The 18,093-nt window shown below is 40.9% G+C and overlaps 5 protein-coding genes across 5 annotated transcripts; 3 read left to right on the top strand and 2 right to left on the bottom strand.

The window, feature by feature from the left end:
* The first annotated feature begins 110 nt into the window (after positions 1 to 110).
* On the top strand, positions 111 to 1,069 carry RpS15 (ribosomal protein S15). The gene is made up of 4 exons (XM_065477507.1): positions 111 to 262; positions 481 to 566; positions 633 to 867; positions 927 to 1,069. Exons 1-4 carry the CDS (start codon positions 254 to 256, stop codon positions 1,038 to 1,040), a joined length of 444 nt encoding a protein of 147 aa, XP_065333579.1. The 5' UTR covers positions 111 to 253; the 3' UTR covers positions 1,041 to 1,069.
* Positions 1,070 to 1,102: 33 nt separating this feature from the next.
* Dna2 (DNA replication helicase/nuclease 2) lies at positions 1,103 to 6,958 on the bottom strand. Its single transcript, XM_065477496.1, has 18 exons — positions 6,771 to 6,958; positions 6,191 to 6,310; positions 5,798 to 6,126; positions 5,590 to 5,739; positions 5,271 to 5,535; positions 4,950 to 5,104; positions 4,688 to 4,895; positions 4,490 to 4,626; positions 4,231 to 4,438; positions 3,976 to 4,166; positions 3,540 to 3,776; positions 3,336 to 3,482; positions 3,072 to 3,223; positions 2,772 to 3,016; positions 1,931 to 2,311; positions 1,622 to 1,795; positions 1,387 to 1,572; positions 1,103 to 1,330 (listed from the first exon to the last, which is right to left on the bottom strand). Exons 1-18 carry the CDS (start codon positions 6,813 to 6,815, stop codon positions 1,154 to 1,156), a joined length of 3,507 nt encoding a protein of 1,168 aa, XP_065333568.1. The 5' UTR covers positions 6,816 to 6,958; the 3' UTR covers positions 1,103 to 1,153.
* A 127-nt stretch (positions 6,959 to 7,085) lies between these two features.
* Positions 7,086 to 12,226, top strand: Coq5 (ubiquinone biosynthesis protein COQ3, mitochondrial). The gene is made up of 6 exons (XM_065477504.1): positions 7,086 to 7,423; positions 7,489 to 7,638; positions 7,704 to 7,939; positions 8,001 to 8,089; positions 11,202 to 11,313; positions 12,087 to 12,226. The coding sequence occupies exons 1-6, from the start codon at positions 7,240 to 7,242 to the stop codon at positions 12,186 to 12,188; spliced, it is 873 nt and encodes a 290-aa protein (XP_065333576.1). The 5' UTR covers positions 7,086 to 7,239; the 3' UTR covers positions 12,189 to 12,226.
* LOC135935286 (dynein light chain 1, cytoplasmic) lies at positions 12,220 to 16,404 on the bottom strand. Its single transcript, XM_065477508.1, has 3 exons — positions 16,212 to 16,404; positions 13,814 to 13,934; positions 12,220 to 12,755 (listed from the first exon to the last, which is right to left on the bottom strand). Exons 2-3 carry the CDS (start codon positions 13,919 to 13,921, stop codon positions 12,594 to 12,596), a joined length of 270 nt encoding a protein of 89 aa, XP_065333580.1. The 5' UTR covers positions 13,922 to 13,934; positions 16,212 to 16,404; the 3' UTR covers positions 12,220 to 12,593.
* A 358-nt stretch (positions 16,405 to 16,762) lies between these two features.
* Positions 16,763 to 18,085, top strand: SF2 (splicing factor 2). Its single transcript, XM_065477505.1, has 4 exons — positions 16,763 to 17,089; positions 17,162 to 17,367; positions 17,473 to 17,645; positions 17,706 to 18,085. The coding sequence occupies exons 1-4, from the start codon at positions 16,878 to 16,880 to the stop codon at positions 17,904 to 17,906; spliced, it is 792 nt and encodes a 263-aa protein (XP_065333577.1). The 5' UTR covers positions 16,763 to 16,877; the 3' UTR covers positions 17,907 to 18,085.
* The last annotated feature ends 8 nt before the right edge of the window (positions 18,086 to 18,093 follow it).

Below are 18,093 nucleotides of genomic sequence, written 5' to 3'. Positions count from 1 at the left end.
GTTACTTGCCAGTAATCAAAACATAATGCTAACATAATTATTTTATTTTTTATTTTATATTAATATACATAGGTTTGTTAACTCGTTTGGAAAGGGATCCACCGCTGTGTTGGAAGTAAAACCTCCTTGAATGTATTCCATCCACAGCCTGGCCCACTCAAGGCTCCCCGTTCCCCCACTCCCTCATTCCAAACATAGTGTGTGTGTGTGTGTGAACATCGTGTTTCTTCGTTGAAATCGACTCACAGCAACCATGGCTGACGTAAGTATTTCAAGTTTTTATTTCCATTTATCTACCCCATCATGAAACAAGACGGGTAAAATATAAAAAATTAATGTTAAATAACTATTATTCTTTGCAAATATCTATGTAATTACCGCCCAACATATCTACAAGCAATTTAATTCGCGAAACCGGTCGGCAGTCGGACAACCTCATGGTTTATTGTTTATCTTGCTTATGTCTGGCGTATGCTGCAGGGTGAGGACACAACTAAGAAGAAGAGGGCTTTCCGCAAATACACCTACAGAGGTGTAGATTTGGACCAGCTGCTGGACATGCCAGCGTAAGTTTTGTCAACAAAGCACAGCTTCAGTCAAATTAAATTAATGTAACATTGTTTTGTCAACAGGGAACAACTCATGGAGCTCATGCATTGCAGAGCTCGCAGGAGGAATTCCCGTGGTCTCAAGCGCAAGCCGATGGCCCTCATCAAGAAGTTGAGGAAGGCCAAGAAGGAGGCTCCCGCCAACGAGAAGCCAGAAGTTGTGAAGACTCACCTTCGCAACATGATTGTTTTGCCCGAGATGGTTGGTAGCATCGTTGGCGTTTATAACGGCAAGACCTTCAACCAGGTCGAAATCAAGGTAACCTCGGCCAGTATTTTTAAACAGTTTTTCTAAATTTAAAATCCTTAATTTTTTAGCCTGAAATGATTGGACACTACTTGGGAGAGTTCAGCGTGACGTACAAGCCTGTCAAGCACGGCCGACCAGGTATTGGTGCCACTCACAGCTCTAGATTTATTCCTCTGAAGTAAAATTCCTCATTTTTGGTTCAAAACTTAAACTTGAGCGTTTTATTAATTCAAACACAATTTTTTTAAAGATCAAATTTATTAAGTAGAAAAATATAATTCAGCAAAGAAACCTATCAAAAATCAGCCTTCTGATCCAGACTGACTATATTGTTTTCTCCAATGGCATCTTTGAGCTTTTGCAGTGGTTCAAAACACACAAGCGAAGTAAAATCACCAACCAAAATCAGTTTCACCCTAGCTCTTGTGATCGCTACAGTAAGTCTCTTGAAATCAGTCAAAATCCCACCTCTCTGAAAATATTACTGTGAAATTCTGCTGGGAAACAATGAATTTGCTTTTGGCTTACCTTGACATTGTCTGAATTTTCATCAAAGGACTTCGCAAATGAAATGAGACAGACTTCTTTGTCCTTTCCTTGAAACTGGTCGACCGTTGAAATGTCGAGGTCGTCAATTGGCATGCAAGATGAGATGACTGCCACTTGTCTTCTGAATGGGGTCATCACGCCAATATCCTGACTCGAGATGCCGCCCTAAAGTTACTCGCTAATTACAATGGTTTTGGGAATAAGCACTAGTTACCTTGATCATTGTGTTGACGATAGCAGTGACAAGGTTAGCTTCTTTTAAGTTAGAAACATCTTCACTCTTATCTTCTGGATTGGTCCCAATTTTAGTTTTACCAGTGTCCAAAAAGACTACTCCATTATGATGGCACAAAACTTTCCTCACCCAGGACTTAGCCGCCTCTAGCACCTAAAAGCTCAATAGTTAACCAGTGAAATTCAATTTAATATTAATGATAAAAATTCATTAATTTTGAATAATGTAGTGAGAGCCACAAATTAATATTAGCCTGATTAGCCTTCTGATGTTAAAATCAGAACTCACAGCTGGATTGGGTAGTTTGAAGGTTGATTTCGCAACTTTGTCATTGCCACACTTGAGTGCTCCCTTGTATGTGATCTTGTTGGCCAAGTCACAGATTGAAGCGTTCATGCGGTACTGTAGACCAAGAATGGCAGTGTTCTGTGTAGTCTGGAGTCGCTCAAAGATTGTCTCCTCCATTCCTAGCGCCTTAGCGTCCTTGTTGGTGACCACGGGTTGTAACTGAGCAGGGTCACCTACCAGAACGAACCGCTTGGCCCGCAGCAAAGCGGAGATCGCAGATGGTTGCGGCACCTGAGTTGCTTCATCAATGATGCAGTAATCAAAGAGCCGGCGCTTCAGAACTGGATGGTTGGCACTTGTGCATGTCACGCCAATGATACTCTAAAAATAATTTTTAATTAACAGCAGCTACATAATTTTCAAATATACAAACATAACCACCGTGTTATTACTTTAAGGCAAATAGAGAACAAAACTTATTTTGAATTGAACTGAAGATGTATTGCAACTTTGTTGGAATTCTATGCCTGAATTTACTTGGTATGATTTAAAATAAAAAATAATAATACATATTTCAAATCAAAACGGGAACTCAATAAGCTCTGACCATAAAATTTTGCGTGCACCTAGACCACATCTGCAGCTTTCTTTCACTGCATCAGGACTGACCACTTTCAAAATATCTTGATATTTACCATTCATCTAGTGACTCTAGATACATGGGATAAATACTGGGCAGAGAAAAAATGGCTTGGTGCAAGAAGATGGAGTCTTCTCATGATTATTTATCCCAAAAAACATTTAAGTACCCATACTTGTCTAAGGTACATGCTGACCATACCTTTTCTTGAAGAAGGAGTTCTAACTCGCTGATATTAGATGCCTTAGCTGTCAGGGCAGCTTCTGTGTGCTCTTTGAGACCAGGCGCAAACTTGCTGGAAGCCCCGAGGCGTAATATGTTGAGGTTAAAGGGAAGAAGGCGACACAAGACATTGTCAACAGCAGAATTTGTGTGGCTGGTAACCAGGACTGAGAAGCCAAGAGTAGCCAGTATTCTTATAAGAGCAACTATGGTGAACGTTTTCCCTACAGAGAAGTGAGTTAATAATTAAAATAATCGAGGAATCAAGGATGATTTTACCACTTCCGGGGAGGCCTTGGATGAGGACATAGTCCTGGGCCTCTAGCACTTTCTGCACGCACAGTTTCTGGTCATCATTTAGCTTTTCAAGCACATCTGGTATGGTTTTAAACAAGTGTGAAAAGTCAGCTTCCACAAATTTTGGTTCAATCCTGAAATAACAAAACTTTTTAATAGATTGTCATATATTATTTTTAAAGCAATCCCAAGAGTAAGAACATAAAGCTCTCTCTAATTCATAAAAACAGAAATTTTAACACATGCCTATCAATGACAAGCTGTCTTAGCTTAAAAGCATTGTCATCATCAGCTAATAGACTTGCAAGGGAAACCAGTTTTGTGGTGAGCATCTTGTTGGATTTGTACATGTCCAGGGAGTAGTTTTTGGTTCCATATCGTTTGGAAAAGTCTCTGTTGATTTAAACAAATAATCAGTAAAAACTGTGCCTGAACTGCAGTAGGCTTTACTTGTCCACAACGAGTTCAACACTGTCATTAGTGACACTCCTGATTGTGCCAAGACTGAGGACAATTCTCTGCTTGTTTCCAAACACAACAAAATCACCAGCTCTAAGTCCTGCGGAGCATAAATTTCCATTGCACTTGGCATTCTCTGATCTAACCAGGGTGGTGATGAACTGTAGGTCGTCCTTGACACACGACTTAATGTCCAGGTCACTGATGCAGCCTTTTTTCTCTAATTCTCTAAAAATATTCAACAAGGGCAGTTTTACTCAATGACAGCCATTTCAAAACTTAATTTTCTGATATATTGTTTCATAAATAAGGTTAAATTTCAATTCACAAAACAGTGACTAAATATGAAATAATAATAACTGTTAATATTACTAATTCATTTAATAAATAATCAGTCATCATACAATATAATTAACTAATAAAATACCTCTCAGAAGGGGATTTGGTCCAAAGAGCCTCCAAATTGACCACGCAGTCTTGTTCCTCGAGTTGTGTAAGGCACACCCAGTGAATGAAGTAGTTGATGTGACTCTCAGTCAAGTTTTCTTTGCGCTCTTTCAGCCTCTCCTGCTGCACTGGACTGTGATAATCTTCCTTTGTAGAGTATGCCGTGCACACCTTAATCATAAATAGATCTTTTGTTAAAAGACGCATTTTGATTTAAAAAAATATTTCACACAACCTCAAAATAAGGACATCTGACACATTCCCTCGGTCTCTTTATAGGAGCTGGCAACTTGGCTGGTTTCAAGTATTTCTTCTCAGGGTTGCTCTCATCATCTACCAAAATCTCTGGTCTTCCCCTAATCGCTTTTGCTAATTCATTACGGAGGATGATCGCATCCCTGATCTCACCACTGTTTGCTCGCACTTCTTTGACCGCACAGCCCCTATTCACAGGAACAGTGAAGTCAATGATTTAAATAAAAGCTCGAAAATACTTCAAATAGACGAGCAGTCCATGCTCAACTGGTTTTTTATCAGCCTCTGCCATCATGGCTGTATACAGGATTAGTTGGCCCCTGTGAGACACTTGATCTGTGTCCATTCTACCAGTTTTCAGCTCCAAAGGAACGTCCTTAGATAGAGAAATTACTCATTAGCAACATATTTTTAATGATCGATTAATTTGTTCTTACATAGTGATTGTTCATATTCTTTTGATGTTTAACCGAGCCCGTCAAATCAAGCTTTCCCTTCAGACCAAACTGAGGCATCCAAATTGTGTCCTCAATGTCTGTAATTTCATGGATTTTGCCCGGCCAAACGTCACTTCCTCGTTTAGAGGATTCAGAGAGCAGGTCACTGCTCAAGAAGTTTCCAGGAGAAGCGTGTTGCTCCAAAAACCTTAGAATCGCATAATATTAGAATCTCTTGCATATAAAACCGGTTACTAGTTACTTTGCAATGCTGCTAAAGTAGGGTTGCGCTGCTTCCCTCAGTTTTACTAGGTCGTTTTGCATTGAATATAAGTCAAAAATTATCCTAGGATTTTTCAGCAACGACTCAAAGATCTGCTCCACAGAGTACTGAGACTGCACTTTTTCTGACAAACACTGGAAGAATTGAACAGTTCATCATCAACACATTTCAACTCTACTGGGTATTATGAAATTTTGTCCCTTATATAAACGCATTCACAAAAACAGGAGTGTTAAAAGTAATTTATAATTTTCAGGGACTGCACACAAATAAAAAAGCTGCAGTATTTTGAATTGTTACCTGTTGAGTGACTTCATGCATGAGCTTGCCAAGGGCAAGGTAGCCCCCTCGGTCTTCCATCCCAAGACCCTTGAACAGCTCAGAGAGAACGGCGGCCCTTCTGCAACGGAGAGCCGACATAACGGTTGTGCAGCTGAGCAGCAGATCTGGCTCTTCAACCAGCATGCAATAGTCACTTGGGTCGTCAAAAACCATCCACTGGCCTGATGTCTTCAATGCTCTCACATTGATTATGCTGCTTTCACTCAGGTCACTTTCCCAAGCCCTAGATAAAGAATTTAATATTTTTCATGGTTATGAACACAATTAAGGGTCTCACCAAGAGCCACTTATTGAGCAAGTTGCTGTGAGATCTTTGTTGCTAAATGATGACAGCTGAACAAGTTTAGTTCCAGTTGGGCCAGCTTCCACACTGAACACTATGCACCTCTGAATTGAAGAGAGATCCAGTTCTTCTGCACTAATTTTGCTTTTGAGTATTTATGTAAATATTTTGAATATCATATTAAGGGACAAGTAATAATTACAGTTTGTCGCCGCTCGACTCAATTTCATCTTCACTGAAAAATTCCAAGTCTGACATATCGTCCATCAACGAAGCAACCTCCTTTAATTCAGCCTCCACTTGCTGCCACCTGACTTCTTTTTCCAAACTCTGATTTTGGGTGCATTTATTATCAGCATCGCTGTCCAATTTAATTTTCTTTTTCACAGGCGAATTAGTCTGTGAAATGTCTCTTTGAGGAATTAATGGTTTCTCTTTCAATGCCTCTGGCGCGGACTGTGGCTGCTTGATTTCGTGAGAGCTTATAGGAATGACACTAGTTGTTACATTTTCTCTGCAATCTTTGACCATCTGAAAAAAATAACAAATGGTTAACGTTAGCTACAGGAACAAAAAAAAATCATTTCGCAATTACATTTTCATCAGCATTGCTTTTTGGCAATCTATTGTCCCCTCCAGGTCCAATTTTTTTGGATGAAATGCTGGTGAAATAATTTTTCAAGGTTCGCTGATATTGCTTTGAGCCGTCAGGTGCCTGTGAATGATAATTTAGTTAGATAAATATAATGAAGTATTTTTAATGCAGAAGAGGTGGTGTAATATTATAATTAATACATACATACAAAATATATGAAAGCTTAAGTTAAAATTGTCAGAATGGAATTTACCCCAATTGAAACATCAATGAAGAAAGTAATTTAAAAAATGCAAGAACCGAGCAGATTTATAAATTATTATTATGAATTAACGTGTTGCATGATTAAGTTTAAATTAAATAATGTTACATACATTATTCAAAGTATGGTATGTATTTACATAATACGTTTATGGACACATATGTACTAAAATTTTGGCCACAACTGTCATACAACATAATTATTTTAAAAATTTAATCAGATAAAATTGATGAGACTTTCGACACACGCAACGCGCGTTTGTTATTCTAAACATATAATTATATATTATGTATTTCTCAACGATTTAAAAATACTCACCAAGTTCATATTTTTCTTAGATTTGGTTGGAATTGATTTTGACATCTTTTGCGTACTAGCTTATCAACCCTCTCGACTTCTTTATCAATTCTCAAGCCTTTCTTTGTCAACATAGATTGTGGCAGTGATGAAAAATTAAGGCGCGAAGAATATTGCCATTTAACCATCCATGTGACTGGTTCCTCCCATCCAGTTCCTACACTTTGACAGCTGGTGGTGGGAGAGAAGGGTTTCTATGAGGATCAGCGTTTTATTTTGAGTACTTGACTGCCCGCAGTTAAGGCCAGCGTTGAAATATTTATTCCGATACATAACTCTCTGTCGAACCTTCTTCTTCCTCATAACTTTAAAATCAAAATAAGCTAAGTATTCTCATCTGATTTACAAAACTTGCCGAGTCTGAGTCAGTTTATCAATTCTTTTTTTCTGTCTTTGCCTGGCTTTGCACTCAAAATCATTGTGTGATAAAATGGCGAGTTTAATTAGAAGATCACTGTTATTACGAACATTTTGCCGTGCAAAGAGAGTTACGTGCCGCTCACAATACGTCCATCAAGAAAGTGCCGGCGCAGAGTGGAGTAATTCATCTAAAGAGAGCAATGAAACCCATTTTGGATTTCAAACTGTCAAAGAGAGCGAAAAAGCTGACAAAGGTTACAAAATCATACTGCAGCCAGTTGATTAAGACACGCTGATTTAATTCTGTTTTTCCATACAGTGTATGAAGTCTTTGAAGAAGTTGCCCAGTCATATGATAAAATGAATGATGCCATGAGTTTTGGAATCCACAGACTCTGGAAGGACATTTTTGTGGACAGGTTAGCACCAAGCAAACCCTGCAAAATTTTAGACGTTGCTGGTGGAACAGGTTAGGAACTGCATTCAATTAATTTGTTTGAATATATTTGACGAATCTCTGCAATTTGATTTTAGGTGACATAGCTTTCAGAATTGCACAATATCTCAGAAACAGCGATGGAAGTGGTATAACCGTCTGTGATATCAATCAAGCAATGTTGGACGTTGGCCGGAAAAGAGCATCAGAACTGGGCTTTTCTGGTATGGAGTGGCTGCAGGGTAACGCTGAATGCCTTTCTTCGATAGCAGACAACACCTATGATTCTTACACTATTGCGTTTGGCATTAGAAATGTCACTCACATTGATAAAGTACGCATAATAAGCATGAAAGAACTGGAGAGATATTAAATTTCTTTATAACATTATGCAGGCCCTGAAAGAAGCCTACAGAGTGTTGAAGCCTGGTGGTCAGTTCATGTGTCTCGAATTCAGCCAAGTTCAGAATGAAAATTTGAGATGGTGAGTGTGATATTTTGCATTGGCTCTGGCATACTTCCAAAAAAGATCTTTCTCTTCAACCAAATTATTGCGGCGATTTTTTATTTTGATCCTTGCATTTATTTCAAGATAGGTGACCTCCTGAGAGTGAACAACTTTCAAAAACTCGCACACCAAACATGTCGCAAATTAATAACGTGGGCTTGCAAGCTTTATTGTTTATAGCAGAATTAGTTCATAATGGATTACACGAAAAACGTATTCGACTAACTATGAATATTAGGCTGCTTGATTTTAAGTGGTATAATGCTATGGTTCTTGTATCTATATTATGTTATCGTCAGTTGAAAAAATATTTGAGTTTGGCGGGCTATTTTCTGAGTGAGGACATTTTTTAATTTGACAGCAGGTTTTTGCGACAAGTACTTTGTTTTTTGTCACTTTACAAGAAGTTTGTGGGAACTACAGCTATTTGCTCCCTTGCATTATCAGCGTAATAATTTTCAGTGAAATTTTTTAGCTCTATTTTAGAAGCTTTCAGTATGGCTTGTAAGGTGGTTTTATATAGGACACTGGGCTTCCTTTTACCAACTTATATGGTATTCAGCCCAAAAGGTTTGCTGTCGTGAGATAGATTATGGTAGGGACTCACTTTTCTCAAAATATGTCCACTCTTCCCCTCAAAATAACAATTTTGCTTAAGCTCCAAAAGGACCTTATTAAATTTTGTAATGATGCAGCAATCCCATGAAGTGGCCATATCAGAGCGTACAGTCTGATCGTTCGTAATGATTTCATGTCCCTGGGCATTTTAATTGATTTGCAACTGGAGAACCATATACATGTAATTTCCTTTTGTCGGAATGCGTTGCTGTGGTTGCACTTGGCAACGGAAAATATCATCTCGTTTTTCTTTTTCCCGGCGGAAAAGAAGCAATAACGGTGGCCTCATACAAAAGACTCTTATTTTATATTTGATTTGGGGTTGGGGACCTCGCACGCGGCTTTGGCGGGCTGCAGATCCGCGAGAATTTTGCGCCAATTGAGGCAAAGAGAGCAGACTGACTTATGGGACGAAGTCAAAGCCTTTTAAAGAATAACGAGGATGTCAGGTATTAGGCGTAGGTGTTTTCCAGGCCATTCTGGATGTTGCCATGGGAATGACTGCAGCCATGGCAACAGAACTTGACTTCTCTCTCTCTCTCTCTCTCTCTCTCTCTCTCTCTCTCTCTCTCTCTCTCTCTCTCTCTCTCTCTCTCTCTCTCTCTCGTCCACTCTCGCTTGCTGCGTGTTTCGCTCTCGATGCTCGCTCTTTTACTCATTTAAGCGATCTGGGAGAAAATCTAGAAATTAATTCAACTGCCCGACAGGGCGACCAGTAGATGGAAAGTCCGTGTACCGCAACCGGTGCACGTGGCAACAAATGCGTTGGCTAGGATACGACCTGAAAATTGCACACACTCCTCAGCGCCGCGTTGTTAATTGCGCACGCGGTGCATGCTAGGGAATTGTCGAATTGAATGCCACTGCTGCCTGGCGACCGGTGTGTTCCTCTACGAGTGCTGAGTATCAAACGAGGAAAGCCTAGAGGCGTAACCAATATCATAGAAATGGATGTGTCCATCTCTGTTTGTGTTGTTAGTTGTTAGTCGTACACTTTACGCAATCGTGATTAAATACGTTATTTCAATCTGCAATCAGATTCTACGGTCGATTCTTGACACGAAAAATATTGAATCAGTCGTGGACGAAAATATGTTTAGAATCTTGAGTTTTGGTTTTCAATCTAATGTGACTTTCAATTTAATTACAAATATCAAAAGAAATGCACGAAAAACGTGACAACATTTATTTATATTTCATATACATCACTTTTATATTCGGTTTTACACGTTTTCATGTTACAAAGGGGTCGAGTTTGTGTGATCCTTTTTTGCTTCTGCTATAGTCGGGGTGGCACGCGTTTGCTTTATTGAGCCAGAGGTTTCGTTTTTGCCTTTGCTGCCGAGGGTTGTATAATTTCCCAGCAGTGCCAGAATTCCAGATAGAGCCTTTGTGTGGTGTACTTTGCCAAGTAGTCTATCCCACACGGAGCGGAAATCGGCTCACCTTTTGATGTGTAAAAATTCCCGCGAAATTTACTATTACCTTCAATTTCAATTTTCAATTCGTTTTATTTCTCCAAACAAGTCATATTCAGATCCCTTTTGAAAGGCACGTGCACAGGGAAAAGCCAACAAAGTTCCACATCTCTCTTACGCATAATAAAGAACTAATAAACATCTTTCGCCTCATCCATTGTGTTTCGGATGCTTTTATGAGCAGCAAAAAAGGCGAAATTCGCTGCACATCACACATCGCTTTACGGACCGCAGTGTTACGTTATGGAGTGAGCAGGCGTGGTGGCATTCGAAAAAGTGTGGCTCATTCAACAGGTCCCGAACCGGTCTTCCTCTCTCATGCAGAAGCGCTTGAATGGACGCTTTCGGGGGGCGAGTAAATCGATATCCCTGTGCCCAAATCTAGCCCACGCTCGGTTTTGCCTTAAATCCTCATCTGTTTTGTTTTTACTCTACGCAAATATATCCGATCTTTACTCACCGTGAAAAAGCAATTTTAGCATATTTTCAGAATTATTCATTCCCTTTTTGATTGGAAGTGAAAAAACTTGGAGTAAAGGCTAGTGATTTTCAGATTAGGCCAAACGCATGACTATAATGTCGCGCGGGTTGCATACTTTTCATTCACAGGCGTTTGACTTGTCTTTTCTATCGTTGAAATGTTTCCTTCCTCGTTGATGAAAAACTGTGCGAAATTCTGGAATTGAGCAAACTTGTAACGAGCACTGAAAAATAATTTGGCATCAAACACGAACAAATCGATGCTTTATCAAAGCTTCTCTCCAACTGTTGTTCATTGAAAACTGTACTTGAAACGTGAATTGGCTAAAAACAATTTAACGAGGAGAGACATGGGAAAATCGAGAAACATCCCCTCTTTGAATTCGCGAGTTGAGGAAATGAGCAGGCAAATGATGTTCATCGCAGCGCCAGAAATAGTCGCCGTCCTTTTACCAGGGGCGCGCCTGCGTTTCCTCTGAAGCTAAACTAATCAACGCTGTCGTTGTCCGCAGGTTGTACGACCAATATTCGTTCCAGGCCATCCCTGTCATGGGCCAGCTGATCGCCGGCCAGTGGAAGGCCTACCAGTACCTAGTCGAGAGCATCAGGCAGTTTCCCAATCAGGTACGTGCCCTTGCCTGCCACTTCATCACGAGCAGCGGCAGTGGCGGCGGAAAGCCACTTTCCCCCTCTTGACACCGACTGATCAATAATCGTTTATATTTGGACGCTTGCTGAAAACTCATTCATTTGCCCTGGTGGGTGGATGGATGGATCGCGAGAGGCGCAACGACACCCACTCTGCGCGACCGCTAAGCCAATCACTCGCGTTAACTGCAAGGATTAGCCTCAAGCTTGCACACGTTGCATGCAGATCTTTATTTCGCTGCTGATTTAAAACGAGCGGCCTTGATTTTAAAAAGCTATTGATTAACAGCATTGTTGATAAGGTTCGCAGAATTTCAAAAGTACTTTAAAAATCTAAGAGATAACTCATTTTTATTTAAATTTTTACACTAAAGAAATGCATTACTGCGATTTTCTCTATGTGATGCAATGTAACTTTTGTTTGTTAACGATAAAATAACACTTTAGAAGCAGTATACAGCTGAGTAGATCACCCAAGTCGACTCCTGGCTCAATTAACAGTGGAGTGTTTTAGCAAACTATGCCAATTTTAACTCGACAGCAGTGAAAGCAGCGGATTTTTCATTTCCATCCATCCTACAGTTCTGGCAAAGCTAATGCAATCGGCACCCCTTTGTGAATTTGCCTCACGAGCGAGCGCCTTGTTCCCGTGCACCGACCTTTATTTCCCGATTTTGCGGAATCCATCCATGTGTGAATTTAGTGTGCCATTTTCGTCACTCATGCGGTCGCTTTCCATTATTTTGCAGGAGGAATTCGCCGGCATGATTGAACGCGCTGGCTTCGCTTTCGTCCGGCATGAGAACCTGACCTTCGGTGTTGTTGCTATTCACAGCGGACACAAGCTGTAGCAGGCATACAAAACGAATAAAAGACTTGCGCTAGGGAAGCAGTTGGGGTTTTATTTAAACTTATTCATGTCGCAGTTACTCAAGCCAAACATAACGTTAAATGGACATAAAAAAGTAAATAATAAGTAGTGAGATTTTCAAAACGAGAGGAAAGAGACACAGAGAGTGACAAGTTGTCAGGGGGCTGCTTGGTAAATGCTACCAATCAATCAATCAAGTATGCAAAATTATCACATTCAACCACTGTACACTGACTACCAGCGGCTCTTTCGCGCGGCCCCTGGCCAAGAAAACACAAAGCCGTCGTGTGAGGGTGGACTTCTCGTTTTTTGCTTTTTTTCGATTTAATTTAAACTCTTATCTTAACATTTATTTGTGAAGTAGCTTAACACCGAGTTGTTGGAATTAGCCGCTCTTGAAGAGCAGGATGGCCACCTGGCCCAGGTAGAAGTAGATGAAGTGTCTCGTCTCGTGAGTCACGTAGCTGCCGAAGTTGCGGCCCACTATGCAGTGCCAGGTCGGGTTGAACTTCTTGTCAAACTCCTTCTTGATGTAGGCGGCAATGTCCTGCAAGCAGAGCAAGATTCACGCGTTAATTTCGACACACGCGAGCACAGCCTTGCCACTTGATTGGATTTCAATCGCGCGGCTCAATATGTAATGAAAGTCGCTGCCGTGTCGTTGTGCAAATAATGCAAAGTGCGTGTGTACACAAAGCTTGCATGCAAATAATATTACGCGTAAAATTAGACGGATTTGCAGCAAGTGGTATCGTCTTACGACAAGGCTAGCATTGCTTTCGACTAATATGCAAATCGATTGCCACCTCCGAGGCGTAAGTGAAAACCTAAGCGCAAATCATTGTCACGTAACAAATTCCAGGAAGAGACGTAATGCAGGCTTTGCTTTAGCTCCTCAGAGAAAAAGTCGTTGCTTCATATAGATCGGTTAAAATATTTTATACTAAAAATGAAAATAAAAGGAACAGAAAACCATACAAAGTAATTTAATTTCAAAATTTCTTTTTTTTTGACATTTTTAAATCTACATATTTTAAAAATGTTTTTAATGTTGGAAATTATTAATTTTGCATGAGCTGGAATTTTCAAGAACCCAGGAGTGTTAAAATATTTATAAACAGACTTGCGAAACATCCAGAGCTCCGAACTGTTTGAAAACAAAGAGCCAGACAGTTTGAGCTCCACTTGCATTCAAGCGGCAGTGTCAGTTTTAGCATGGTTGCTTCAATATGGGTCACGCGACTCGCTTTGCCTCATATATTTTAACAGTTTTCAGCATTGCAGGTTTCTTATCGCAGCAGTGGAAAATAAAATAAAAACATTATAAAAATGCAAAATGATAGGAATGTTATGATCATATTAACTATTGCAGCGTACATTAAATGGAAGAAAATAATAAAAACAAAAGAATCATAAAAAGGTTGCATTAGCCACAACAGCTTCAGCCGCGGAGCGCGTAATTGGTTTCTCCTTTTCACGTGACAAATTTTCAGGATAAGTCGGTTCGTAAGTTAAACTGCAGACTTTGATTTGAATCGAACGCTTTTTTCGGCACAAAAAATTACTGTGGTAACAAAAAATCTGGCAGATCCTGAAAATTATTACCTTTTCTATGTTGAACTTCTCGAGGGCCTGGGTGGCGCAGTCGACAGCGTCCTGCTGCATCTCCTCGGCCATGTCAGCGTTCTTGATAACTGCCTTGCGGTCGGACATTCTGGCGTTGGCTCTGTAACACGTAATCACGCAGGGTTGGTTCAGCCAGCGAATACTTTTCTCAGCCGTGGTGCCCTCCCGAGCCGCCATGGACGGGGTGCGTGCATGCATGTGTGTTCGAGTGTGTGTGTGTGCGGCCCGACGCACCCTTCGCCGGTCGCGAGAGGGTGTGTGGTGCGGCGGCGCACCCTCCCACGCGCCCTTCAAGCCTACACTTTTAGATACAGTAGTACCTGGCCGTCTCGACGCCCGGCGCAGAGATTTGCATGCGATGCAGGCACGGCGGTGCGTGATGTACTTTGCACCCTCCGTCGCCACGCGCGTTCGTGTTCCTTTGTCTCGGCCGAGAGAGAGAAAGAGAGCGGGTTTCGCTGCTTATGTACACACACTCTCTCTCTACGTGTGCTTTTGGATGAGTATTTTTGGCGGCTGGATCGATTTTTCGAACGGTAATTTGAGAACTTGCCTTAGCTTTTCTTACAGCGAATCTCCCTGACCCCAAGTTGAATAATTACTGATGTATTTGCAAAAACACGAAGTGTATCCTTTCTGCAATTAATTACAGATTTCTACAAAATAGTAAATGATTTTCTCGGGGATATCTGATTTGATTTTGAAAAGAAACCAAGGTAATGTTTTACCTCTGATCTTTCTGTGTGATCAATAACTCACTTTAAAATGGCGTTTATGCCTATAATTGCTTCAAGATTGTTGATGATTATTATATTGTTGGCAGTGAGCATACTACCTCTCCTTTCCTTAGCAGACGATTTTCTAGCTCCAATCAAATAAAGAGCACCATTTTAAGAAATCAAACGATCCCAATTTTGAGAGGCTCTTAATTTTGGCAAATTTGGTAGAACAAACTGAGTTGCGTGATATTTAATTATTATTTTTTACCGATTCTGCTAACCCTTATAATAAATCAGCAGGAGAACATTATTAATGCTATCAATAATATAGATGTTATTCTAAGTGAAAACTTATGATACATCAAGAGTGTTCTGCTCATGGTGGAAAGGTTTGTTTAAAAAATGTGTTCATAGTGGAAAATGTCGTTGACAACACTGAAAGATTAGGCTATAACAAATAACTCAAAAAAATTATTATACATATCAACTTATGTTAATTCTATATTGAACGATCATTCTTTGTTGACTTAATCGTCTTCGTAATATTATTCATATTTGATAGGGTTATTTTACAATGCAAAGTAGGAAAATGTGTGAATAATTCACGATTAAATCAATAGAAGCGCAGACAAGATAAAGTGCAGAGAAACTAGTAAAGCTTGTTGCATCAATTTGAAATATCAATAATTTAGGCAACGGTGAGAATTTGCATTTGTGTGCCCAAGATGCGTGAAAATGCCGAGCAACGCTAATCCTGCTACACAAGTAGTGCATTTGTTTATCCCCTGCGCCGTGGTGTGAAAAAGAAGCCTTAATACGTTTTCAGCCTAAAATGTAGGTTAGAAAGAAAATGTTGAACAATGTTCGCTACACCGCCTTGACTAATAAATTGCTGCAGGCACTCTCGTGACTTTGGCACGCGAAAAATCGACTGCGCTGCCGTTCACCCTTGACGTTGGAAAATTGAGCATTGAGCAAAAATTGTGTATTGCTCCATTTTTTGCGCTGTTCAGTTAACGAAGCCCAACGCAATAAAAAGGGAAAGGAAAATTTGCTTTTCATTTCGGGAAGGCTTTCTAATCACGACAGATATTTTATATCATATTTAATTTAAATGTAGTCTTGTAATAATTATTGTTTATCAATTTATCAGCATGAATATTATCTGGATGAAAATCAGTCGGTGTGTGATTGCCCTGAGGGTGGTTTTCAACTCATAGTTGTGACAAATTCGAAACCCAACGTTACGAAAATGATAAAAAAATCAAAAAAAATCATCCACTTATATAAGTTTCAGTCCCAGATAATATTTCTAAACTGATGGTAATGCATATTTGACCACGGTGCGTGGAAAAAGAAAGTTTCAGCTTCAAGTGAAATCATCCTCATCGCTACTGCAGTGGTCTGCAGACACTCAAGGTCGCCCACGAACCCGGGTCGCTTGTTTGGGCACGGTTTTTGCTCGCGACCTGAATTAACGCGGTCGATGGAAGCACACGGCCGTTTCGAGATGGACAGCTCGGACGTAAGGCTCGAAAGGACGCTGCAGTCTGCGAATGGGCGCCAATCGGGACGCAAGCAAATGTGTGTGCGAACACCCACACGCGCTTTAACACCCTCGGCAGCCGTAGGTTTTGATTCCGAATTTTCCAACTTACCGGTTCGAACTGGACCTAAAAGCTGACTAACGGTGACCCAAAATCGGCCTGCGGACTCGACTGGCTAAGAAATCAAGAATTCGGAAGAGATCCTGCTGGAGAAGCTTTGCGATCGTCGGAGACAGCGGCGTGAAACGAAGAATCGGCCTTTTTCTGTCAGTAAGGGCTTCCAACTTCCAATAATGTCACACTGCTTTACGGCAAGCTGATTGGCCCTCCGCTAGAGACTTATTTCAAGGAATATAACAACTACCTACAATGCCTTGCGACGACTGACGACCCCTCCTTGATTTGGCGGGAAAGGGTAGGAGCGATGAATCTGTTATGATTATTTCGAATCAAAACTAACTTCAGAAGAAAAATTTGACTGTTTAAGCATCTAAGGAAAATAAGGCAAAATATCAATCCACTTGTCTATTCGTGAGATATTTAAATATCAATTTAACACGAAAACTATAAACTACCATTTTTGGGAATGAATCAAAGTGCTTACGCCTCCGCGGCTCCGCGCCATTGACAGTGAGCGGCGCTATATGGAAACATTCGTGTAATCAACACACGAAGGTCGCTGCGCCATTTTTGTTTGCACCCGGCTTTTGGAGTACGCTTACATTGAAAACTGGTGCCGACTCGCGCGGCTTTAATTAGATTATACAGCATAGAGATATGGATCGCAGGTCAAACCACTCTGATGGATCGCACGGCGGAGGCGGTGGAGGAAGCCGCAATGAGTGCAGAATTTACGTTGGCAATTTGCCGCCGGACATAAGAACCAAAGACATCCAAGACTTGTTCTACAAATTCGGCAAGGTCACATTTGTTGATCTGAAAAATCGACGTGGCCCGCCCTTTGCTTTTGTGGAATTCGACGACCCCAGGTATAAAGATCGACCTGCTTTGCCAAAAGAAAAGTATTTGATATGTATTGTCGTTTTGTTTTGTTTTTCTAGAGATGCAGAAGACGCAGTTCACGCTCGGGACGGCTATGATTATGACGGGTACCGTCTCAGGGTCGAGTTTCCGCGAGGAGGCGGTCCAGGAAGTTTTAGAGGACGAGGGGGTGGTGGTGGTGGCGGCGGTGGTAGCGGCGGCGGCCGAGACGGAAGGGGTCGCGGTCCTCCAGCTAGAAGATCACAATACAGAGTCCTTGTAACAGGTTAGCTCACACTCCCATTGAACGAAAAACTTTGGATTGATAAGACTATCGCTATCCATTTCCTGTGAGACGTGGCGTACAGTTTTCACCACCAACTCTTTGCAGGACTTCCACCGTCTGGCAGTTGGCAGGACTTGAAAGACCACATGAGAGAAGCAGGCGATGTGTGCTTTGCTGATGTATTTAAGGATAATTCTGGAGTTGTTGAATATTTGCGTTATGAGGACATGAAATATGCTGTCAAAAAATTGGACGATTCCAGATTTAGATCCCATGAGGTGTGTTCTGAATTTAAGATTTAACTTTGTACCAGTTATAACCCTTTGTCTCGATTTCAGGGAGAAGTATCATACATAAGAGTGAAAGAGGATTATGGTGGTGGTGGAGGTGGTGGTAGCAGCGGAGGCGGTGGAGACCGTTCAAGCCGAAACCGCTCCCGCAGTTACTCCCCACGCCGAAGAGGCTCTCCTACCTACTCGCCTGTGCACAGACGGGCTAGCTATTCCAGATCAAGATCACGCTCCCGCTCCTATCACTGAAGAGCTGTCGATGGCTAACGCCAAATTGACATTCCTACTCCGGAATTCACCCCCAGTGTGTTGTTTTCAAATCGCACACAAGCTGTAAATTACTTTAACACTATTTTCAATCTGTACGCGAAGCAAACACACTGAGTTTTTTTATGTCAATTAAATTGAGGTGAATTTTGGAGTGTAAACAGTTTCG

The sequence above is a fragment of the Cloeon dipterum genome, chromosome 2 (assembly GCF_949628265.1).
Source record: "Cloeon dipterum chromosome 2, ieCloDipt1.1, whole genome shotgun sequence".
In the NCBI taxonomy this organism is placed as follows: Eukaryota; Metazoa; Arthropoda; class Insecta; order Ephemeroptera; family Baetidae; genus Cloeon; species Cloeon dipterum.
Note: the sequence above shows the minus strand (reverse complement) of the source record. Positions and strands in the feature narration are given on the sequence as shown.

Excerpts from the sequence above, each read along its gene's own strand:
- RpS15 (XM_065477507.1), top strand. Across the intron at positions 567-632 it reads CAGCTGCTGGACATGCCAGC|GGAACAACTCATGGAGCTCA; the intron begins GTAAGTTTTGTC and ends TTTTGTCAACAG. Across the intron at positions 868-926 it reads TCAACCAGGTCGAAATCAAG|CCTGAAATGATTGGACACTA; the intron begins GTAACCTCGGCC and ends TTAATTTTTTAG.
- Dna2 (XM_065477496.1), bottom strand. The coding sequence starts at position 6,815 with ATGTCAAAATCAATTCCAACCAAATCTAAGAAAAATATGAACTTG. Across the intron at positions 4,627-4,687 it reads AGAATATGAACAATCACTAT|GACGTTCCTTTGGAGCTGAA; the intron begins GTAAGAACAAAT and ends TCTCTATCTAAG. Across the intron at positions 2,312-2,771 it reads AACTCCTTCTTCAAGAAAAG|AGTATCATTGGCGTGACATG; the intron begins GTATGGTCAGCA and ends AATTATTTTTAG.
- Coq5 (XM_065477504.1), top strand. The coding sequence starts at position 7,240 with ATGGCGAGTTTAATTAGAAGATCACTGTTATTACGAACATTTTGCCGT. Across the intron at positions 7,424-7,488 it reads GAGCGAAAAAGCTGACAAAG|TGTATGAAGTCTTTGAAGAA; the intron begins GTTACAAAATCA and ends TTTTCCATACAG. Across the intron at positions 7,940-8,000 it reads ATGTCACTCACATTGATAAA|GCCCTGAAAGAAGCCTACAG; the intron begins GTACGCATAATA and ends AACATTATGCAG.
- LOC135935286 (XM_065477508.1), bottom strand. The coding sequence starts at position 13,921 with ATGTCCGACCGCAAGGCAGTTATCAAGAACGCTGACATGGCCGAGGAG. Across the intron at positions 12,756-13,813 it reads AGAAGTTCAACATAGAAAAG|GACATTGCCGCCTACATCAA; the intron begins GTAATAATTTTC and ends CTCTGCTTGCAG.
- SF2 (XM_065477505.1), top strand. The coding sequence starts at position 16,878 with ATGGATCGCAGGTCAAACCACTCTGATGGATCGCACGGCGGAGGCGGT. Across the intron at positions 17,090-17,161 it reads GTGGAATTCGACGACCCCAG|AGATGCAGAAGACGCAGTTC; the intron begins GTATAAAGATCG and ends TTGTTTTTCTAG. Across the intron at positions 17,646-17,705 it reads CCAGATTTAGATCCCATGAG|GGAGAAGTATCATACATAAG; the intron begins GTGTGTTCTGAA and ends TCTCGATTTCAG.